We start from the raw sequence: 24,465 nt of genomic DNA on the forward strand, positions 1-24,465 counted from the left end.
TAGGCTGACCTACTGTCCCCTTGAGAGCCTGAAGTTTGGGGTGTCACTAGAAATCAGCTATTTGGGACTTCCCTAGAGGTCCGGTGGATTGGGACTCCTGGCTTCCACTGCAGGGGCACGGGTTTGTTCCCAGGTTGGGGAACAAGAATCCTACAGGCCATGTGATGCAGCTGAAAAAAAAATTAAAATTAAAAAAGAAAAAATAAAACCAGGGGCTTCCCTGGTGGTTCAGCGGTTAAGAATTCGCTTGTCGATGCAAGATACACGGGTTCTACCCCTGATCGTGTCAGTTCCCACATGTCACGGAGCAACTAAGCCCAGGAGCCACAAGTACTGAGCCCACGGGCAGAAACTACTGAAACCCGTGTATCCTAAAGCCCACACTCCCCAACATGAGAAATCCTCACACCACAGCTAGAGAGTAGCCCCCCACTCAGGGCAACGAGAGAAAGCCTGCACAGCAATGAAGACCCAGCACTAAATAAATAAATATATAAAACTTGAAAAACAAACTATCATTGACGGCTTTGAAGATGATTAAAAATTGTACATAGCTTAGTCCATCCCAAGAATTCTACCCCAAAATTTAAAAACAAACAAACAAACAGTCATTCACTAAATATTCTTTGACCCTCTTACAGGAAGCCCTCTGAGTTTAGATTTTTCCCAAAGGACCCTGATTCAAATCTACTTTTTGGCTTATTTAGAAGTTGCTTGGATTAAGCAAATAAATGAAAGGATTATATGTAAGCATCCCTACATGACAGGCGAGGAAAGATTTTAAAAATCTATCCCAGAACCTCGCGTAACAGCCTCAGAGTAGCTGACCTTGAAAATGATGAAGGAATAAATGAACGGAGAGATAAAGAAACAAATGCTGAAGAACGAAAGACACCGAGTCAGGACTAGAACACAGACAGAGGTCTTGTTTGTTGCTGTTTTCATCATACTCGCTTTCAAGAGTCGTGCCTCACATCCTCCTTTACCATTTTTCTTCCTGTCATCGGGCACTTCTATCTTCTCGCTCCCACTCCACCCCGCGAGCCGTGAGCCGCCCTCTAGCTCCCGCCCCGCCGGGAGGCCCCGCCCCTGCTCTCGCCCCGCCCCCAGTCGGGAGGCCCCACCTCCCGCCTGGCCGCGGGAATGAATGGCAGCGCGGCCGCGGCTCCACTCGCGCGCTGATTGGCCCCCGGGCCCGGTGACGCGCGGGCGGCCGCGGGAGCACGCAGGCGGGCGGGGCGTGAGCAGGGGGGGCGGGGCCGGGGGCCGGGGGCCGGGCGCCGGGCGGGGCGGGGCCTCCCGGCCGGGGCTGGCGGGGCCGGCGGCGGGAGGCGGCCGGGCCGTTTAAGGGCTTCCCTCCCGCCCCCAGGCGCCTGGTCTGGCTCTGGCCCGGCCCCGACCCCCCGGCCCGGCCCCCTCTGCGCCGCCCCGTCCTGTGGTCTGCCGGGCACGCGGCGGCCCCCGGAGCCGCCCCAGCTCCTGAGGGCCGCGCGCCCGGCCGCCGGCGCTGACGAGACGGAGCTCGCGGTCCCCGCGGAGGAGCAGGAGCATCGATGCGGTTCCAGAGTCGATTCCAGCGGTGAGAGGGCAGCGCCCCGGGCCTGCCGCCCGCTCCGGCACCGGGTCCCGGACCCGCCTCCGCCCGCGTGGGGCCTGACGCCCCGCCCGGTTCTCCTCTCGTGCTCCCGAGGCTCCTCGCCCCGTCCCCGGGCGCCCCCGCTCCGGGAGCGGGTCTCGCGCCGGCCCAGGTCCCCGCTGCTTGCTGAGGACTGCAGTCCCCAGCCCTCGGACCGCGGTTGCCCTCCCGGGGCGTCGGTTGCCCGCCCTGCTTCGCCCTGCAGGGACACCCTCTCGCTTGCTCCGGGGACCTGAACGCCGGCTGCAGGCACAGCCCCGGATCTTCCGACCCTAGCCTTGGCCTGCACCCCTGACCGGGCTTAGGGGGGTCCCCGAGGCGCCCGGACCCGAGCCAGGTTGCCCATCCGGGGTGCTGGGGGTTTCCGGCGCTTTGTCTTTGAACGGCCGTGGCGGTGGGGGAAACTGAGGCAGGCTCCGCCGGTTTAGCCGTGCCTGCGGGGTTTCCGGGCTTAGAGCCCCAGCGTGTGCTATGTTGGGCCACCGCGCCGGGACAAGTTAGCTTCTGGGTGGTGAGACCTGCAGTTGAGGCGCCTGGGTTAGGAAACAAGGAACCGAGGAGGCCCCCCGGAAGGCTGGCCGGCTGCTTTTTGGCTGGAGAGCCGGTGGGAACGCCAGCCTGGGGAGACACCGTGGCCTTAATCCTGACTCCAGGTCTCTGCCATCTAGCAATGAATGGAGGCTGGCCGTAATTCGAGAGGAAGCTCTGCGCTTTTTTTTTTCCCCCTAATTCTCCTTCGTGTAAGTGGGTGAAAGTTCATCTCTCCTGTGTTTGTGGTAACTCTCCATCCCTTTGTCTGAATCAGGCAGGCATCCCCATTCCCAGGCCTTCACCCTGAACGGGCTAGCTTAGTGTGCAGTGACCCGGGGAATTTGAAAAAAAGAAAAAAAATGCATGAAATCTTCCAAGGTTTTTGTTGAGTTTTTAGGCATTGCTTTTTATTACAAGATTTTAAAGTATGCCTTTTTTTTTGTTCTTTCCAGTGCCTTAATACCTAGACACCCTCTCACCTATTCTGCTGGTCTCATTCCTCCTCCAGTTCCGAAGGATAGAGTGACATTTGCACAGGGAGAGTTGGGGTGATCAGGGTGAAGACTTGGATTAACTTTTGAACACTGCTTATCACTCAGGCCTGGCAATGTTCGCCTAATGGGAACATCATATCAGTTCTTCCAAAGGCAAAAAGAAACCATGATGTTCTGGCTTTAGAACATGAAGTCAGCCATGAGGACTGGAGGGGCTTAAAGGGAGGATGTAACCCAGGTTCAGCAGTGGTTGGCAAAACCCTGTATGTGTGGTTTGTTTGATTTGGTTTTACTTCTCTGCACATCTGTGCTCTTCCTGTTTTCCGGAAACAGTGGCAGTCTTCTATGCATTTACCGGTTTTTGTTAGATTAAAGAGTTCTATTTCTTTTCTATCCTTTCAGTTCTTCTCCAGAAAAAGAAGGAAAAAAAGGAACTTGTGTCATTGTTTATCGCGCAAACATTAGCAGTATTAAGAGAAATGAAAAACAAACATCTTTATTTAAGATCCTACCACCTCAGCTGATTGAACTGTTCTTTTTTGCTGGACACTAATCTATGCAGTCCTTATTACAGTTGTAATGTGATTTTGCGCTCCACTCCATTCATTTAAAAATTAAAAATACAGGCATTTTCTTTTGGTATAGCATAGACATTGTAATTTTCGCAGCAACTGCACAATGTCAGTGGATATTTAACAGTTATTTTCTTGATGACATCTCAATCTACCCGATTTTCTTTGCAGAATGAATGATCCCATAATTTCTTGTTTGGAAAGATATTTCTATAAATCAATTTGAACTTAGAAATAAAGTCTGCAAATAAGTAATATATTGTGGTCTGTACATTAACATATTGAGAGTACTGTTCTGCATCTCTTAAAAGCTGTGTTTGTTATCTATCTTGTGAGCATTTAGGATAGTTACAGGTTGTAAATGACAGAGGAACTAGAAAGAGGAACAGACTTATCTTTGAGCCCATGTGTTCCTTCTGATAGATTCACCAGGACTCCGTTGAAGAGCATTTGACTCAAGTAAAAACATTTCATTAGGCCATCCTTTGTGGCTATGTCTAAATTATAAGAAAACTTGAACACCCTGCTGGTTTGTTCATAATGGAAACTTGGTGGTCACTGTGGCTTTGGATCAACTTCCAGAGCTCTGCCATATCTGGAGAAGAGCTGTAAGGATGCCTAACCCGGTGTAGTAAGTGGAGGGCTTTATGCAGGCATGGCTTCTCAAAAATCTTAGGTTGTGAAAAATCCCACTGGGACACCTTTTATCTTTTGTACTGTATCCCTTTCACACTTGATTCCACCCCCACACTGCACACAGAGTCATTCTCTCCCTTTCACAGCATCTCTGACTGATTAGAATACTTGCTAACCTTTATTGAGTGCCTGTCGGTGCCAGGCAGTAGCTGGGTATTTGTGGATAACTCATCTCATTCCTAACTATAACCCTGAAAGGCTAACTTTCTACCCATTTAATAGAAGAGCCTTAGAGAAGAAAAGAGAGCCTGCCATCATCATACAACTAGCAAGGGGCAGACAGAAGGGTGCATGTCCCTTTCCACCGCCCATGCAGCCCACACACAACATGTGTGTGATAGCTCAGAGGCCTAGGACCCAGAGCTGCTCAAGTGTCCTGCTGGTGTGTGCTCGTTTCTCCAGCCTGGCAACCAGAAATCCAAGGAAAAGGATACTGCTTTCCTTAGCTCCAGCCTCATGACCACTGGTTAGTTTCAAATTGAGTATGTGGTAAGGCATCTTATTCTAAAGCACTAGGAAGTCTTCCAGTGCTGCCTGTTGCCTCTCTTTTTGTTCCAAGTTCTCAGAGCATTGACTCATACACTGATTCGGTGACATTGAAGAACATTGAAGTTGTTTCCTTATATGTACCATTTCCCTTATTTAATAATTAATTAAATGTCCCCCACCACTGTCACCAGCTCTGGCAGCACTTTTTCCTAAACATCATGCTCATTCATACAGGACAGCTAGTAGTAAGGTTGTACGTAGGGATCAGTTCTGTTGACCCATCGAATGTTGGTGAAGGAGGCCTTGAAAGAAATATTCATGGTCTTGTCCTTTGTCCATTTTGTTTTCACGAGACTGAGGATTCTCTTGGCTCTAAGACTGTCTGTTTTTGTTGCATACAGAAATCCCCAGTGAAACTAATTGACGACAGGATCTCTCTCAGGATAATAAAATGCTTTAGCAGCAGGCAAAATTCTGTCTTTTTATTCTCATTCAACACTTATTTATTAAGCTCCAACAATCAGCTGGACTTTGTGTTTAGGACTGGAAATGAAAAGGTAGACAAGGCAGCCTTCATGGAATTCACATTACAGTGGGGAAAGATGAAATAAAAAATAAGTTCAAAAGTCCAATTCTTACTAACCGTGATAAGGGCTCTGCTGAATTGATACTTTAGGTAGGATGGTTGAGCCGAGTTTGACAGGTGAGAGGAGAGCTGGGCACACTGGAGGAGAATGTTCTGGGCAGAAGTAAACAGCAGACACAGATGCTCTGAGTCAGGTCAGACCTGGTTGGTTTGAAGAGCAGAAAGGCTGTGGTTGGCTGGAGGGGGAGAGGGAGAGGTGGGAGCCCCCGGCTGGAGAAGTTGGGAGGGCTCGTGGCCTGCAGAGGAGGCTGTGTTTCCAAGCACTTTGGGAAGCCAGACAGGTTTTAAGCTGGGGTTAGCGTGTGATGTGATCTGGTGTTAACAGACTTGTGGTGGCTGGGTAAAGAAGAGGGTCCATGTGCGGGCGGGCAGGGAGACCAGAGCCTTTGTTTACAGACCAGAGGAGTCGATGTCTTGATTTAAGGTAGTAACTTTGAAACTGTAGAGAGTAGGACTGACTTGGAATATATTTTGAAGATAGCACAGACAGTACTTGGATTTGGAGTGTGGGGACCACAGAGGAATCAAGGACGACTTCTGAGATTCGATCTCAGGCTCTGATATCTGATGGCGCGTTGCGGATTTACCTTCAGAAGGCCCTGCTTTGGGCTAAAGGTTTGTGGGGGCAGTGGGGAGGCTGTGCTGTATCTTCGCTGTAGCATGTGGGCCCTTTCTTGGGGCACAGGGGCTTTCTCCGGCTTCCCATGAGACACTACTGGTAAAGAACCCACCTGGCAATGCAGGAAACCTAAGAGACACGAGGTCAGTCTCTGGGTCAGGGACGTGCCCTGGAGGAGGGCATGGCGACCACTCCAGTGTTCTTGCCTAGAGAATCCCATGGACAGAGGAGCCTGGCGGACTACGGTCTGTAGAATCACCAAGAGTCCAGGCAACTGAAGTGACTTAGCAAGCACGCATGGGCTTTCTCTAGTTGTAACAGTTGTGGGGGAGGGGGCTTCTGTTGTTGCGGCATGGGCAACATACCCAACGTTAGAATGTTTTCTCGCATTGGATGACCATCAGGATGGCCTTGCTTTAAGTGGAGGTGTCTTGCCTAAGTGCGTGCTGTTTCCCATAAACTCTTGAGATCCTTCCTCATTCTTTTTGGGGGGAAGAGAATAGCCTCAGTGTGTGGGGATTTATTTGCATTTTTACATCTGCTTTTCATGTAGGTCTTGGGTGACTAATTTCTTCATAACGATTTCTTCAGGAGGCAATGGGAGGTATGATTGGATCAGAGAGAAATGGAAAAATGTAAATTTCCTGGTAGAACCATGTGCCATCCCACAGGGCCCCAGACAGTGCCTGGCATACTTGCTCTTCCTTTCCTTATTGCCAGAATCTTGACCCTGCCCTTAAAGAGAAACTACCTTAAGTCACATGGGTGGAATATTTTTCTCTGCAACTTCTGAGTTTATTTTTAACCTGAGTGATTCCAGGTGGGCACAAACATGTTACAAACATGGCCACTCAGCTTCTTTGCTTTTAAAGTCTACCCCTGTCTCTATGTTATAGCCTGACTATTTTTAGATTGGGCTGCCAGAGATATAAATTGCTATTTTAGTCTGCAGGCTGGTGGTGGGTAGACAAACCCTACTGACTGTGCCCTGCACAGAGTGCTTGCAGTTTAATCTACCCTCAGCCATCCTGGAGCGTAATTCTTTACCCTTTACAGTCCCTAACAGGGCATGCTACTTATAGCTGTGTCATTATGTCTCAGGCTGATAATTTGGTAGGCCCTTGAATGCTGGGGACACTTTTAAGGCCTCCTTCCCAAGAGTGTAATTATTTTCCTTTTTACTAATAACTGCCGTATAGCAACACTCTCATCCCTTAGGAAATTAGTGAAATTATTTAAAGGATTGTCAGGGGAGAAAAGATTTATTTATCTATGTGTGAGAATATTTTGGAATGATTCTGAAGCTGTTAACTGTACATTTCTCTTTAACAGCTTCCAAGCCATGTGATGAATCCCATTCAGTATGTGTATCTCTTGCATGTTAGTTAGGTAGCTGCCCATTGGTGTTCCAGGGAAGGTATCTTCACAGTGCCAAAGCCATTCCCTAGGGGATCTTCCACTCGAACTTTCTGTGTCTGGTTGGCAGGGACTGCCACTTGATCTTTCCTCATTTGCTCTAGGGATACCAGGCCCTTCTTTAATTCAGGGAGAAAGTGCCAGCTGGTCTTTTGTTCATACACTGCACACTGTTTGGAACTGCTTGGCCACATGTTTTAGTCAGTTTTTGGCAACCTGTCTGTGCCATTTGGTTTAGCCTGGTACCGTTTTTCCATTGTGTTAAATGATAAGACATGACTAGTCAGAACTTACTAGTGACGAGTAACAAAGTCTCCTTCCCCTACCCACACCCTCTTAAACTAACTCAAGCAAAAACCTACATTATTGTGCAAAGCCTGTTGACATCGTGCAAGCCCCAAGCACAGGAATGCTGCTTGAATGCTCAGACCTGACTGTCACCAGGGCGCTCTTACCGCTGTGTTCTCTGCATCTGCTGCTTTCAGACAGCTGCCTTTTCATCTTCCTGAGCTTATATCTCACTCCTTCCAAAGAACACGCAGACTAAACCAGAATCCTTTGTTAAACATGGCAGGGGTGTGAGCTGGGGCTGGGGAGATCCTCACCCACACACTGAAATAGAAGGCAGCTGTTTCTCTCTTTCATGTCCAGTGGTATTGGTGCTTTTCACTGCTTTGCTGGTTGCCACAAAATTAGCCCAGAGAGGGAGGGAATGGAATATGGACATATGTCTATATGTATGGTATAGACCATACAGATACCAAATTTTGGTATTTAGATACAGGCACACTTTGGGGCTTCCCAGGTGGCTCAGTGATAATTCGCCTGCCAATACAGGAGATGCAAGAGACGCAGGGTCGATCCCTGGGTTGGGAAGATCCTGGCAACCTGCCCCAGTATTCTTGCCTGGAAAATTCCATGGACAGGGGAGCCTGGGGGGCTACAGTGCATGGGGTCACAAAGAGACACGACTAAGCACCATGCACCCATGAATGTTATGACCAGTGTGTCAGGCGCTAGTCACATATTTAGATTTTGAAGCAAACTCTTTTTATTCAGGAAGAATGCAGGTGAAAATGAACCTCTTGTTTCAGGTGGCCTAGAGGCAGCCAAGTATCATTTATTTAAGCTGTCTGGTGCTGGAACAGGTAGTGCAATTCAGGGAAACTATTTGGCAGCCCTGCTAATAATGGGATGGAGCATTTAAAAATCTGCATGTATAAAGCTTTATACATTTTGAGAGACAAAATAGCAACTTTCAAATGCATTGAATTCACATTAAATGGTGGTTACTGGTATTTGTAAAGTTTAGGAAAATGACCTTTATTTTTTTTTTCAATTTCAGATTTGGTTGTGCCATTTTTAATTTTTTTTTTTTTTTTTAACTATACCGGTTGAAGAGTACCAGTTGAAGGGATAGATATGAGTTTTGTTTGCTTTTGGTTGGTAGAAGGTTTTTTTGAATGAACTGAAAGAATACTTAATCCAGTTAACTAGGGCATTCAATTTAGACCAAGGTTTTGGTTCAATTTACACCAAAGCTTTGTGGCTTTGGTTTTGTTCCAGTAACTAGGTATTTCCAGCAGTCACCTCTTCAGTTAGAATACACCAGACAACCTCTGACGAGCTTTCCCATCATTCTTTACACTCTGAGCTTTTCTCACGGGAGGTCTTTGTTCCTGTAGGTTCATGAACCACCGGGCCCCCGCCAATGGCCGCTACAAGCCGACGTGCTACGAGCATGCTGCTAACTGTTACACACATGCGGTGAGTGTGAGCTTTCTGCCTTCTCTGTGCTTCCCAAGCGCTTTGGTGGGAAGAAGGGGCAATCATCTCTGTTAATCTCAGCCCCGTTGACCCAGTTCACCCATCCCTGTGACCTTACCTGACCTAGTATCAGTACCACGTCATGTCACCAGAAACTGTGAGCCTGTCAGATACTTTGAGTGCTCTGACCTACAGTCAGCTCTGTTGATCCTGAATTTGCTTTCTCAGATAAGATCTTCTTTGAAGGAAAATAAGTGTTTAGTTATAAGAGAAACCAAAGGAAATTATTTATAGACTATCACCCCTGGAATGAAATGAATTACCTTTTCAAGACAGTCAGCAGAGTTCATTTAGCAAGAAGAGTTCACCATTTGCTGAGAAAGATTTTTCCCTCCAGTGATCCCCGAAAACAAATAGCCACATCCTTCCCATCCCTATGGTCATCATTGCTTTTCAGAGCAGATGTTAGTCCGTACTGTAAAAGAAAAGTTTAATTCCTGAATTCAATTTTTTCTTCCTTCTAAAAGCAAAGCATGTTCATTTTAAGAAAAATGGAAAATACTGAAGAATACATAAGAAAAGCAAAACTACCTAGAAAGTGAAGTTGCTCAGTCGTGTCCAACTCTTTGAGATCCTATGGACTGTAGCCCGCCAGGCTCCTCCGTCCATGGAATTTTCCAGGCAAGAATACTGGAGTGGGTTGCCTTTTCCTTCTCCAGGGAATCTTTCTGACCCAGGGACTGAACTCAGGTCTCCCACGTTGCAGGCAGACACTTTACCATCTGAGCCACCAGGGAAACCCAGTGTTTGCGTTTATGTATATATTTTCATAGTTTCCCTTTAATTTCATTTTATTGGCATTTTCTTGTGTTATTTTAAACTTCCTTTTATCTATGATTTCATTATTCCCTTTGAAAGTTGCATCTAGTGAAATTTTTTGAGGGGAAAATGGTGGCTGGTATATAGTCTGAAGATCAGAGATAGAGGAGATCAATTTATCCCTTTAGTGAAGAGTGTTTAGAACAGACTAATTCAGTTACTTTAGACAGTGTTAGTATAATATGTAGGTTTCATATAAATGTTATTAGAATAAAATTTGCTTGAATTCAAGTTGTGCCTTTTCATTTCTTTAAGCCCCTTCTCCAAAGAATAGTCAGTGTTTTCTATAAAGGAACGTGATGCCAAATAAACCTGAAATAAACTAGTTTTTGGTAGATTCCCTTGTAATCTAATAGAACCATGCTGTCTGGTCATTACTTAGCAGAAATCAAACTTTCTAACATATCAGTTCTATGTATTATAATGAAGTGAAGTGAAAGTGTTAGTCACTCAGCTGTGTCTGACTCTTTGAGACTCCATGGACTGTAGCCCACCAGGCTCCTCTGTCCGTGGAATTCTCCAAGCAAGAATACTGGAGTGGGTTGCCATGTCCTAGTATTATAATAGTAAAATTCAAATATTATTTGTGGTATTGAAATGTTATTCTCATTTATCACTGTCCTTTTTCTTTAGGTGCTCAAAAGATTTTTATTTAAATAATTGAAATGCTGAAATCTTGCTGAATATTTTTTCTTTAGAAAAGAGTTTCTACCTACTTTGTTTGTACATGCTTGCCCTGGATTCCGTTAAAGGGCTTCTTCAGTAATGAAATTTGGAGTAACCTCACTCGTGGACAGTCTCCCTGGACCTGTGGCTTAGATTCTTAGGGCAGGAAGGATTTGGGGAAATTCTCTAGACTTGTGCTGACCCCTGTCTTTGCGTTAATGACACACACTTTGTGAAGTGAGCGTCACAACACCAAAGGGTCAAAATGTTTAGAGTCCAAACTTAAGAATACACAGCCTAATTTGATTGTTAGCTGTACTTTCCAGAGATCCGTCTTTTATTCTTTTTTTTAAATTGAAGTGTAGTTGATTTCCAATATTACGTCAGTTTCAACAGTACTGTAAAGTGATAGTTTTATTTATATATACATATATATACACACGTGTTTTTCTGATTATTTTTCATTTGTTCAGTCGCTAAGTTGTGTGTGACTCTTTGTGACCCCACGGACTGTAGCACGCCAGGTTTCCCTGTCCTTCACTATCTCCCAGAGTTTGCTCAGATTCATGTCTGTTGAATCGATGATGCCATCCAACCATCTCATCCTCTGCCACTCTTCTTTTCCCTTCAGTCTTTCCCAACATCAGGGTCTTTTTCAGTGAGTTGGCTCTTCGCATCAGGTAGCCAAGGTATTAGAGTTTCAGCTTCAGCATCAGTCCTTCCAGTGAATATTCAGGGTTGATTTCTTTTAAGATTGACTGGTTTGATCTCCTTACAGTAGAAGGGACTCCCAAGAGTCTTCCCCAGCACCACAGTTTGAAAGAATCTATTCTTCATTGCCCAGCCTTCTTTATGATCCAACTCTCACACTTGTACATGGCTACTGGAAAAACCATAGCCTTGACTATACGGACCTTTGTCAGCAAAGTCATGTCTCTGCTTTTTAATACACTGTCTAGGTTTGTCATAGCTTTCCTTCCAAGGCACTAGCGTGTTAAAATTTCATGACTGCAGTCACCGTCCACAGTGATTTTGAGCCCAAGAAAATAAAATCTGTCCCTGTTTCTGCTTTTTCTTCTTCTGTTTGCCATGAAGTGATGGGACCAGATGCCATGATATTCATTTTTTGAATGTTGAGTTTTAAGCCAGCTTTTTCATTATAGGTTATTGTAAGAATTGAATATAGTTCCCTCTGCTATACAATAAATCTTTGAGCTTTTCTGTTTTGTCTGGTAGTGTGTATTTGTTAATCCCATAGTGCTTATTTATCCCCCACTCCCCTTCTCCTTTGGTTATCATGGTTATTTTCTGTGAGTCTGTTTCTGCTTTGTATATAGATTCATTTATTTATTTTTTTTAGATTTCACATATAAGTGATATCATATATTTCTTTGACTTACTTCACTTAGTATGATAATCTCTAGGTCCCTCCATATTGCTGCAAATTGGCAATATTTCTTTTTTTTTAGGACTGAGTAATATTCTATTATGTTTGTGTGTGTATGTATACATGTGTGTATGTGTATATGTTTATACATATCCCACCTTCTTTATCTATTCATCTTTTGATAGACATTTGGATTGTTTCCATTTTTTATTCTTAACTAAATGTCTGATGAATTTAACAGAGCTAAAAGTAATTTCTTAAGATAATTGTCCACAGACCCTTAAGAAAATAAGTGTGTGTGTGTATTTAAGTCTACATCAGTATTAGGATATAAGGGATATAAAAGTTTGAATAACAGCTTATATGGCCTTTTCTTTCACTTATTGTTCCAGTATACATCCATCATTTTATCCATTTACCAACTGGAAAATACTGATAGAAGTTAGAAAAATAATGTCCTGATAGTTTTCAAAATACTGACCTATAAAAGCAACCAGTGAAGTGCTTATTATTTAGCATAATGCTGAACATTTAAATATAATTGCTTGGTTGTTGAGATGCACAGGTCACCTTTAAGAATAATATTTTCTTGAAATAGACCTGAATAATCCTTAAGTTTATCTCTCCTGGATGGTCATCAGGAACACTTATATAAACCAAAGTTAAGGAAAAACTGAAAAAACATACACATTAATTTTTTAGAACAGAAAATGTCCGCTTATTAAATTTACTAAACTGTATTCCTGATTTTTGGATTTCAGAGAGCATTAAAATTTCTAAAAATGACAAAACAAAAAACATCCATCTACTTTCCATTAACAGGAAGATACTTTAATATAAAAAAATAGGACATAATCTCAAAATAAATTAAATTTTGTTTTATGAAAAACTTACTTTGTTGTCCTTAATTTTCAATTTTGTTCTGGGCCATTGTAATCAGCATTTGAAATTCAGTGCTGATCATATCTGGAGGATTTAATATTCTGTTGCAAGAGAGAAAACATAGATGTTGGAGACAAAAATAGATGAGATTTCTAAAGTTTGCATTCTTTGCCAGGTATGTTTATTCTGGTATCTAATAAAGTAGTTTATTTCTTCTGATGATTTCTATTATTATAAAATGTTTATTAGTCATACTGTTATGGCTAGACTTTGTACTTTGTGTCCGTATGTAGTGTAAAATATGGTGCAAAAGCAAAATTCTCTCTTAATAGTCTAGACTCTTAAAATTATTTGACTCGGTAGGAGTGGATTACTCTTGTCTACTTGAGAGGTACTATTAAAAATGAAATAACCCAGGAACTTTCCTGGTGGTCCCATGTCTGAGGTTCCATCCTCCCAGTGCACGGTGCCTGGGTTCAATCCCTGGTTGGGGAACTAGATCTCACATGCTGCAGCCAAGATCTGGCACAGTCAAATAGGTAAATAAATCTCAAAAAATGAGATAACCCAAAGACCCTTTCACCCCTTTCAGTCTACAGTAGCCCCCAAACTGGTGGAATGTAGACATCCCAACTAGAAATGAGGACATATGATTTGGACAAATGATTTGAGTGGTGGTATGTGCATTATACTTGCTGATTTGATTCATTTAGTTACCCTTTGCTGAAATTTGGGGTTTCAGTAGCACATTAGGGAAACAGGAAGGAATATCTAAAGATCAAGTCATCCCTGGGAAATCTGGGTACATGCTTGGTAGTGAAATTAGGATAGAGGATGTTTGTTTTGCAATAGTTGAGTAATTTTGCTGCTTGACTCTGTCCCCATTGGCAGACATAGGTTCCGGGTCCTAAACAACAGTACCTGTTCCCAGTGCAGAAAAACGTCAACTTCATCTGGTTCTTGTTCTAATTATCCAGGAGAGGAAATGTTTGTTTTAAAGTGATCTTCCTAAAGTTGTCCTTGGTAAACCTGTGCATTTTTGACATTCTCAATTCAATGTTTTACTGAATATTTATTTTTCTTTCCCTTTCTCTCAGTTTCTCATTGTTCCGGCCATTGTGGGCAGTGCCCTCCTTCACCGGCTATCTGATGACTGCTGGGAAAAGATAACGGCTTGGATTTATGGAATGGGCCTCTGTGCCCTCTTCATCGTCTCCACAGTATTTCACATTGTAGCATGGAAGAAGAGCCACTTAAGGTACCGTGAATGGCAGCTGCTTCAACAGGTCACACAGAATAATTGGTTCAGGCTGGCCTTTCATGCCAGCATGCTTTGGGCAGGTGAGGCGAAGAATGGACATTTCCCTTCCTGGTAGACTCAGCTGTCCCATTGCTCAAGAAATTTTCTATGGATTGGAAGGAGTTTGAGGACCCCCATATGTATCTTTAAAAGGCGGGTCTTTGTTCAGAAAACAAACAGAACCGCATTGCTGGGAATTCCCTGGCAGCTCACTGGTTAGGACTCTGCAGCCTCACTGCTGGAGCCCCGGGTTCAGTCCCTGGTCAGGGATCCTGCAAGCCTCGCTGCACAGCCGAAATAAAACCCAGCCAGCCAACAAGCAAGCAAACCCACATTGCTTCCCTAGGACTGACTGTGGAATCCTGACGCCTGGTTTCCACTGCAGCTGCAGGGTGGTGGGCAGTACCCTGGACTTGGACTCATCAGTTGGGTTTTGAGTCCCAGCCTTGCAACCTAGCCTCATGTAGCCTCAGTTTCCTCATCACTAAAATGAGAATGGTAATGCCCGACTGGTGGGCTGTTGTGATAGGTGAATGAGATGATGCATGTGAGAGTGACTAAAAATTACAATCACTGCTGCTATACTGCAGGTATATTACAGCTCAGGTTACTGTTTTGCGAAGTTCAGCTTTCAGAATTAGGTCCAGTGTATCTACTCAAACAAAATACACATATGTTGCTACTTATTAGCTATTAAACACTTTCTAGACAATACTGTGGTCCGTTGCCTCCCAATGAGGACATAAACACACTCATCCTTCGAATGAAGGGTTAATTTGGGGGGAATACAAAGGTAGAGCACACCATTTAGTTGCTTATGAAATAGATTCTGCACAACTCCAAAGGGCAAAATTTCTTCTCAGAAAGGAGGATTTAGAACAGACCTAAAGTGATTTAATGTAATATTAGAAGGTAATTTTTGGTTCTATAGAATGTCCAAAGAAATCTCAAGCTATTTGGACAATCTAACATTAAAAAGATGCGCTTTATTTAAAAGCAGGATTTGGGATTCTGCTAGTGATGAGATGGTTACTAGTTTCCTCACATTTAAAGGTCAGTTTTAGAACCAGAAGAATCCTTAAAGAACATCTAATCCAAACCCCATAATTTTCACCTGGGGAAATTGAGACCCAGAGAAGCAGCCTGACTTGCTCAAGTCATTGATACCAGCAGAATCTGATCATCCCAGGTCCTCTGACTCCTATCCTGAGTTTTACTTCCACCACATCCTTCACATTATTGCTTATAGTTTGTAGTCTGCCACCTTCACCCAGAAGCTGACAGTTTCCTGAGCTTAAAATAAAACCACAGCACTGAATCATGAAGGAACCCTGGGACACACTCAGAAGCAAGCCTCAAAAGTGCCAGTCCTGACTCTTCAGGACACACTGTCACAGAGGCTGGAGCACTTCATTATTTTTTGGCATAGTGCAGTCCCTGTGATTGCCTTGTCTCACTTGGCTTTGCTGTCTAGATTTCTGAATCAATAAAGAGTTGTAGGTACCTGCTTCAGTATTCAGGGCCTCCCTACTAGGGCCTTAGAAGAAGGTATAAGAGAAACTAGTCTCTCTTGAACCTTGCAATAGCACTGCTAGAATCATAAGCTAAGGGTGGATTTTTGCTCTGCATTAGTTCTTTTTTTATAATTAATTAATTTATTTTAATTGCATTAATTCTTAAAAATATCCAAGTATATCCTTAATTTAAGTAAAAGAGGGAAGGGAATAAGCATTGGTTAAGTACCTACTATGTGCTGGGTGCTGTGCTAAACACATGGCTACATCATCTCATTTAATGCTCATACATACTCTGATAAAGATGTTGTTATTTCTGTTTACCTGTGAGGAGGGTGAGTGTCAGAGAGGCGGGTGGTAGGATTTTATTTTTTTTAGTATTTTATTTATTTGTTTATTATTTTTTTGGCTGCACCAGATCTTAGTTGCCGCAAATGATCTCTTAGTTATGGCAGGTGGGATCTAGTTCCCACGCCAGGGCTCAAACCCGGGCCCTGAGTGCTGGGCGCATGGAGTCTCAGCCCTGGGCCAGCAGGGCAGTCCCTGGGGGGTGGGTCTTGAATACGCTGCAGGCTTGACTTTGGGTGCTGCCACCGTCTGGAAAGCAGAATTAGAAAGGCCCCAGAACTGGCTCAGAATCACAGTCATCCAAGCCGTTAAAAAAAAAGAGATTCCCCTCTTGCCTTCATCTTCTAGCCCTTTTAAGTCAGGATCTTCTGGCCTAGAGTTTGTGACTATATTGTAGCTTCCCCAGGTGACTCTGAAAGGGAGTCACGCTTGAGAAACATTGATGTAGTGACCAGCACTGACTGTGGCTGATCACCCTCGGCCTGCCCTGGCCACCGCACTGTGTGTGGTGAGGCAGGTCTGCTGCTGCTAAGTCGCGTCAGTTGTGTCCGACTCTGTGCGACCCCATAGACGGCAGCCCACCAGGCTCCTCCGTCCCTGGGATTCTCCAGGCAGGAATACTGGAGTGGGCTGCCATTTCCTTCTCCAGTGCGTGAAAGTGAAAAGTGAAAGTGAGGTCACTCAGTTGTGTCCGACTCTTCGTGACCCCGTGGGCTGCAGCCTACCAGGCTCCTCCATCCATGGGGTTTCCCAGGCAAGAGTACTGGAGTGGGGTGCCATTGCCTTCTCCGGAGGCAGGTTTAATGCTGGTGAACCACCAAGCCATCGTGTCCACCCCTTGGACTGAAAGTGGATTAAAGATTACAGTGCAGTGTGTTTGTACTTTTTACATCCCCTCAGTGAAGGGCAGATCCTATCTTATCTGCTCTGTGAATAGACCTCAGGGAGCCAGGTCATTGTCCACTTCCTGACCCTTTGGTTTCAGAAGGAAAAAACTTGCTTAGAAGCCCAGGTGGCTACCCTCTTGACAGCAAATACACCTTTTTTTTTTCCTTGTTGTGTTGTTGCTGTTCCTAAATTAGTTTCTAAATTTGCTTTATTGCAACTTATTGTCTGCACTAAGATATTTGGAGTAAAGACTGCTTCAGAGACATTCTAAAAAGAATGTGACTTTAGGGAGTATTTTACTGAGCCCTCACAGGTTTGTGCCTTGCACCATGATAGTGATTGAGAGGTGGTCTGCCCTCGGGGAACTTCATTTTCCTGTTAGATAGGATCTAAAAGAAATGGAAAATATCAGAAAGTACAGATTTTCCTTGTTATTTTTTAACAAATTCAGAGTTTCTGATTGTTGTAGGGTTCTTACATGGAGAGGATCTTTGGTATGTGTAATCTTAATAATGAAAGCTTTTATTTGTGGCTTCATCTTATTAAAAAAAAAAGCCATGTGACTTTTAGGCCAATTTATGTATGCCATGAGAACTCAGAACAAGAGTGGCAGCTGTGGCATAGTAGAGTGATAACCCCTACTTCCAGTCTTAAAGTTTTCTGAAAACTTTGTCTAATGTGTTCCCCCCCCCACAGGACAGTGGAGCATTGCTTTCACATGTGCGATAGAATGGTTATCTATTTCTTCATTGCTGCATCTTACGCTCCATGGTAAGACACAGTTTCTCTGGTTTTGAAGATAGCATTTTTATGAGAGAATTTTCAGTCCTTCTTTCCTCCTGTCTTCCTGTCCCTCCCCCCTACCCCCCCACCCCCCCACCCCCCCACCCCCCCACCCCCAAAAGCATATGTACATGGTTTTTTTCCTTTCCCATTTTGTTTTTTTTTAAAATAAATTTATTTATTTTAGTTGGGGGCTAATTACTTTACAATATTGTAATAGTTTTTGCCATACATTGATTTGCTTGAGTTAGATTGCAGACTTTAAGGAAAGAAGGTTGCCGACATTCAGAATACATATCTGGCACTGGAGTGTTTGAGAGAAGTGCTACAAAGTCGTGTGTCGGTAGCAGGCTCACTTTGGAAATATGTTACCTTTGCCTTCCATATGCTTTCCCTGTGCTTCTACTATTCAGAATACTTGGGCATCTAATTGTTTAAATGGAAATGCTATAAGGGAAAGGGAAGTCTCTCAGTCGTGTCCGACTCTTTGCGACCCCGTGGACCGTAGCCTACCAGGCTCCTCCGTCCATGGGATTCTCCAGGCAAGAATACTGGAGTGGTTTGCCATTTCCTTCTCCAGAGGATCTTCCCCACCCAGGGATCGAACCCAGGTCTCCCGCATTGGAGGCAGACGCTTTAACCTCTGAGCCACCAGGGATCCTAATGCTATAAATATATATATAAAGAAAACAAGCTAACTTTTGAGATTTATACTGCTTGTCTTCACAGCACAGTAGCTACTATATATGGAGTGCGTTTCTCATTTCTTCAGCTATATGAATAAGAGAGCTAGCCTAATTAGTTAGCTATTTAAAATGTGTGGTATTCAGTTCAGTGTCCTGGTTCTTCCTGTCTTTTTGGTATAGACAAGATAGAGTCTTTTGCTGTTTTGAATCCATAATTAAAGAAAAATTAGTTTTCCTCTACCACGGTATGGTCCAGTTTTAACCACTCAGAAATTCATATTATGCTGTCTGCTACTATAGTCATTACAAACAGCCGGCCTCTAGATTCTGACTAATGTAGCATCCATCATTCAAAGGAAACCTAATTATGTGTTGTAGTAAAAAGTAAGTGCTGTCTCTCCCCAGTACCTGTTACTAAATTATAGGTCTGCATCATATTGGGAGTGAGAATACTTGGAGGCATTTGTGAAGTATACCTCAATTTAAAATAAGTAAATAAAAATTTTAAATGTAGACTGAGGAAACAAATATGACAGTAAACAGTTTGTTCACATGTAAGTCTTCAATATGCAGATGGTACCTTTTCCATTTGGAAATATTAATTTTGTAGTAATCACTCAACATATTTTTTTCCCCATATCTATTCTTAATCAGAGTTTAGTACCGATGAATTTGTAGCATTTTAAATTCAGGCTTCACAGGAGTCCATGGTTAAATTCTAACAAAATACCTTACATGACATATGTTGGGCTAATTCTTCTGATGTTTTCTTTTGGCAGAGATACTTGGTCTGTGTATTAGGTATCCATTGTGTGTGTGTGATCCGGTTGAGGGTTTTGTTCTCAGGAATCTTTGTAAACAGTCTGCTCTCAAGTACACAGTCAGGAATGAGACGGCGAGTGGCCTTTGCAGCAGCCTGCCTAATAAGGAAAGTCGGGTATCACGGTGTGCTGGAACTCACCTCCACATGTCTCCTTTCAGCTGGTTCTGTTTTTAAACCACACTGGAACTGATTCTAAGTCTTAAAGGCTGAACAACAATTTTATCTTTAAGTTAATAATTTTACCCCAATTGCCCAAATACTTCTACCACGTGTTGAGTGCTTTTTTCTTTCTGATCTTATCCTCGTACCTTCTCTCTCAGTTTTCAGGACTAGAGGGAAACACAGGTTGTATGAATTCCTCTCATTTATCATTTCTGTTCTCTGTTGTCATGTTTACATTTTTAGGTTAAATCTCCGTGAACTTGGACCCCTGGCCTCTCATATGCGTTGGTTTATCTGGCTCATGGCAGCTGGAGGAACCATTTATGTATTTCTCTACCATGAAAAGTAAGAGAAAACAATTTACATTTAATACCTTTAAAATTAACTTCCTAAATTTTATCTACATTACAATATGATTTACTTTATATTTGCACTTCAAAATAGTAGTAATACATAAACAGAATATATATTGTTTTAACAAATCTTCAGAACCATTTGCTATTTATCATTGGCAGACAGATTGCTGCAAACAAATGAATGGTACCTGTGTAACATATGATGCAGGTGAAGGACAAAGTAGACTTCTCCCTCATCTGCCATGGCAGCTCAGTTCTGACTCTGAAATGAGTCAGACTTCATTTCACATCCTCAGCCAGACTAGTCGTATCTGCAAACTAGCCTGATCCTCTGTGACTTACAGTTACCACATGAGAAAAATAACTGCTTTTCTAAGTTTCTAGGGAGGTTGAAGATAATCGATATTAAGCCTCCAGCATAACACTTACCTAGTTAGGAACCCAAAGGCTGTTCCAACCTAGGACTCCTGGGAAAGGGGATGTTTGGAAGGTTATACAAACTCTTAGTATCATCACCATGGAACACACTTTTTTTAACCTGTTATTCATAGGTCCTAGTGTGTGAAACAATATAAAAAGAAAGCTTATTGAAATTTAGCATCTTAGTTCTAGAGGAGACCTTCAAGTCATCTATTTCTGCTTCATGCTTGAAAAATGAGAACATTTAGTACATGCATGAAATTAGTGACACATCTGGAATTAGGACCCAGGTGGCCTAGTTCCTAGTCGATGGCTGTTTTCATCATTTCATATGCCTGAACTTGAGAAACTCACAACCATGAAATCATTTATTTGGATAGAGTTTATTAAATTCTTCATCTATTGTTTTTGGCAGAATGGCCCTCAGAATTGAATATAACGTGTGCTTGTCACAAAGTAATAAATTATTTTGTCTTTTCAGAAGAAAATAGTAAGTTTTAGCTAACTTCTCTGTAACTTTCAAATTCACTTAAGTGCATTTTTGACCATAATTAGCAATTCTGAGTGGTGTTATGCTTTATATATATATATATATATCCAAGGGAACAGTTTGCTTCTCAGACTCAAACCCATAATTTATACCCTTGGATAAAATAAGAAATAAAGTAAGACAACTATTTTTTCTCCTATTTCAGTCCTTCTGATGTAAACCAAACCCACATTCTTCCCCAGTTCCCTGATATGGTTACTTCCTGGTGGACTTTGAGTACAAAACACTAAGAACAAGATGCGAGTCACCTTGGCCATTTGGTTTGGCAGGTATTAGGGAGAACCTAAATGGTGCCACATACTGTTCTAGGCCCTGCAGATCCAAACATAAATGTACCTTGATCCTTGCCTTCGAGGAACTTAGAGTGTAGTTTGACTAGGCATAAATATAACTTGAATTTCAGTACAGTGTGTTTTTTTAGCATTTTCAGATAATCTGCATCTAAGGTGATGAGCCTTACAAATTAAGAGTTTATATAGATACAAAATAAACAATCAGAAACACATTCCCTTAGTTCTTTAAGGCTCCCATCCCTTTGCCACTGATAAAGGAGGCCCCAAGCTATTCTTTGTGCAGCTTCATAATTTCAGTGTCTTATAGTGATGAATTAGAAAGATGGTGAAGGCAAACACTGAGATTAGAAAGGGAAAGTGCATGGTTAATTGGATTCAGTGATAACTTTTGGCAAAGAACATTTTCCATGTAGCATGTAAAATCTTATGCTTTATCAATCCTGAAAGGGCTTCTCGGGTGGCTCAGTGGTAAAGAATCCACCTGCCAATGCAGGAGATACAGATTCAGTCCCTGGGTCAGGAAGATCCCCTGGAGAAGGAAATGGCAGCCCAGTGCAGTATTCCTGCCTGGAGAATCCCATGGACAGAGGAGCCGGGTGGGTTACAGTCCATGGGGTCACAGAAGGATCAGACAGGATGTAATGACTAAACAACAACAATCCTGAAAGAAATATTAGTTCATTGTTACTCAGCTACAGTATTTCAGTTAGAGGCTTAATGGTCTCCTATAGGGAAAATACATTTCATTTGAAATGAAATACATTTCATTAAGAGTTTACATTTGTTTTTCAAAAGAAAAAAGAAAAAATTGTTAAGGAAATGGTTTAAGTGTTGTAGGAATAGATAAATTATATTAATTTAACACATTTCTCTTCTGCAGGTATAAGGTCATTGAGCTCTTTTTCTATCTCACAATGGGATTTTCTCCAGCCTTGGTGGTAACATCAATGGTAAGAAGTTTCTTCGTAATTTAGTTATTTCACCTTATTTTCTTTCCAGTCACTATGACTTTTAATATGTCTATAGATACGATCTGTAGCTGTTATTTCTGAAGCTATAACATGCCTATTAATTAGAGACTAAAAAGAAAAAATATATAAATTACAAAGTGCCACAACGTGCACTGCTTGCTGTCTATAGTTTGGAAAAGCTGTATATCTAAGTGTGTCTTCGTCTGTATGGTGATCTGCTGTATTTGTTCTTTGGGATAACCTTTCTATCTACCCCATCCCCACTCCCACCCTTTTCCCAGAGAGGTGTGAGTTAGTATAAAGGTGGGAATATCTCATGTTACTTAGTGTCTTAACCCTAAATCCATGGACAAGGGTAATTTTTTTAATTTTTTAAAAATCTTTTTATTTTATATTGAAGTATAGCTAATTAACAATGCTGTGATAGTTTCAGGAGCACAGCAAAGCACCTCTGCATATACATGTATCCATTCTCCCCAGACTCCCTCCCGTCCAGGCTGCCACCTAACGCTGGGCTGCATCCTCTGTGCTGCATGGCAGGCCTTCTGGTCGCCCATTTTAAATACAGCCGTGTGCACGTCAGTCCCAGGCTTCCTGCCTGTCCCTTCCTGCCGTCCTCCCCTCCTGGCAACCATAACTTCCTTTTCTGAGTCTGTGGGTCTGTGTCTATTTTGTAAATCAGTTCGTTTGTTTCATTTCTTTTTAGATTGCACATATAAAGGATGTCATACAACATTTCTCTTCTGACTTACTGCACTCAGTATAACAGTCTCCAGGTCCATCCATATTGCTACAAATGGCATTATTTCATTCTTTTTAATGGCTTGTAATTTTAAAATATTACTCAATTATAATGGAGTGATATTCCATTGTATATATGTACCACATCTTCTTTATCCATTCCTCTGTTGATGGACATTTAGATTGCTTTCATGTCTTGGCTTGGCTACTATAAAGAGTTAAATTAATGACTTCTTAAAATTTAAGCATTGAAGGACTTCAAAAGGTCATTTGGCTCAACATTCTATTGGATATTTCTCAAATCCCTTCACTCTTACATTTCCTTTCACTTTCTTTTAAGTCATATTATTTCTCTTTCCCAGGAAAGTGCTTTTTTAAAAAAAAAAAAAACTTTACTTGAAATTTTCTTTTGGGGACTTTAATGAGTGAAAGTGTGGCATTACCTGGAGGAGTCAGTTGGCATGTATGTTTTGTACTCCCAGTCAGACTAATCAGTGTTGAGAAATCCATGTGTATTTGTCAGTTTGAAACAGTAACGTAAGAACCTCACAATCCCACACGCTTCTCACTTGTGCCTTTAGCTTATGTATTTCCAGTGTATACTCTGCATTTTGGGCACTGGGTACTGTTTTAATTAAGGAAGTCATGGTTTGTTTAGTTTGAACTCTCTTCTTAGCCTGCAAGGGTCAGAAATGTACCTATAATTTCACTCCTGAGCTCATAGGCACTTTGTAAGAATTTTGCTGTGTATAGTTCTCGCCCTGGTCACAAAAATACCTGTAAAAGATTTAGGATTTATGTTTGCTTATGTTTTTTCAGAGGGTATGTTTTATGAGATTGTAACGAGATATCTCCTTTGAGATATGAGATTTGTAACGGCTTTAGTAATTTACCTTGCACCAAAAATATATAGTTTAGTTGGTAAAGGCAACAGGGAATGGTAAGAGGAGGGAGGTGAAAGACAGAAGTGAGAAAATCTGCCTGGAAGGCGATTGAGGACACCCAAAGCAAGGTCTGTCTGATAGGTTCAGTTCAGTTCAGTCGCTCAATCGTGTCCGACTCTTTGCGACCCCATGAATTGCAGCACGCCAGGCCTCCCTGTCCGTCACCAGCTCCCGGAGTCTACCCAAACCTGTGTCCATCAAGTCAGTGATGCCATCCAACCATCTCATCCTCTGTTGTCCCCTTCTTCTCCTGCCGCCAATCCTTCCCAGCATTAGGGACTTTTCCAATGAGTCAACTCTTCGCATGATGTGGCCAAAGTATTGGAGTTTCAGCTTCAGCATCAGTCCTTCCAACGAACACCCAGGACTGATCTCCTTTAGGATGGGCTGGTTGGATCTCCTTGCAGTCCAGGAGACTCTCAAGAGTCTTCTCCAACACCACAGTTCAAAAGCATCAATTTTGTGGCGCTCAGCTTTCTTCACCATCCAACTCTCACATCTGTACATGACCACTGGAAAAACCATAGCCTTGACTAGATGGACCTTTGTTGGCAAAGTGATGTCTCTGCTTTTAAATATGCTATCTAGGTTGGCCATAACCTTCCTTCCAAGGAGTAAGCGTCTTTTAATTTCATGGCTGCAATCACCATCAGCAGTGATTTTGGAGCCCAAAAAAATAAAGTCTGACACTGTTTCCACTGTTTCCCCATCTATTTCCCATGAAATGATGGGACCAGATGCCATGATCTTAGTTTTCTGAACGTTGAGCTTTAAGCTAACTTTTTCACTCTCCTCTTTCACTTTCAATCAAGAGGCTCTTTAGTTCCTCTTCAGTTTCTGCCATAAGGGTGGTGTCATCCGCATATCTGAGGTTATTGATATTTCTCCCGGCAATCTTGATTCCAGCTTGTGCTTCTTCCAGCCCAGTGTTTCTCATGATGTACTCTGCGTAGAAGTTAAATAAGCAGGGTGACAATATACAGCCTTGACGTACTCCTTTTCCTAT

General features: G+C 42.7%; 1 protein-coding gene across 8 annotated transcripts in view; it reads left to right on the forward strand.

Moving 5' to 3' along the window:
- The first annotated feature begins 1,305 nt into the window (after nt 1-1,305).
- Nucleotides 1,306-24,465, forward strand: part of LOC145542868 (monocyte to macrophage differentiation factor) — a 31,099-nt gene continuing 7,939 nt past the window's right edge. The window contains exons 1-6 of one of the 8 annotated variants that reach the window (XM_081582591.1): nt 1,306-1,579; nt 8,785-8,866; nt 13,778-13,943; nt 17,432-17,501; nt 19,428-19,529; nt 21,684-21,753. In XM_081582591.1, coding sequence (XP_081438717.1) covers nt 1,554-1,579; nt 8,785-8,866; nt 13,778-13,943; nt 17,432-17,501; nt 19,428-19,529; nt 21,684-21,753 — 516 coding nt within the window. In that variant the 5' untranslated portion in view covers nt 1,306-1,553. Of the gene's footprint in view, nt 2,377-8,784; nt 8,867-13,777; nt 13,944-17,426; nt 17,502-19,427; nt 19,530-21,683; nt 21,754-24,465 lie in introns of all 8 variants that reach the window. The other 7 variants (XM_081582590.1, XM_081582593.1, XM_081582594.1 and 4 more) reach the window with 7 other exon arrangements.

Source organism: Giraffa tippelskirchi, chromosome 3 (assembly GCF_054371585.1).
Source record: "Giraffa tippelskirchi isolate mGirTip1 chromosome 3, T2T-mGirTip1v1.2.pri, whole genome shotgun sequence".
NCBI classification, from domain to species: Eukaryota; Metazoa; Chordata; class Mammalia; order Artiodactyla; family Giraffidae; genus Giraffa; species Giraffa tippelskirchi.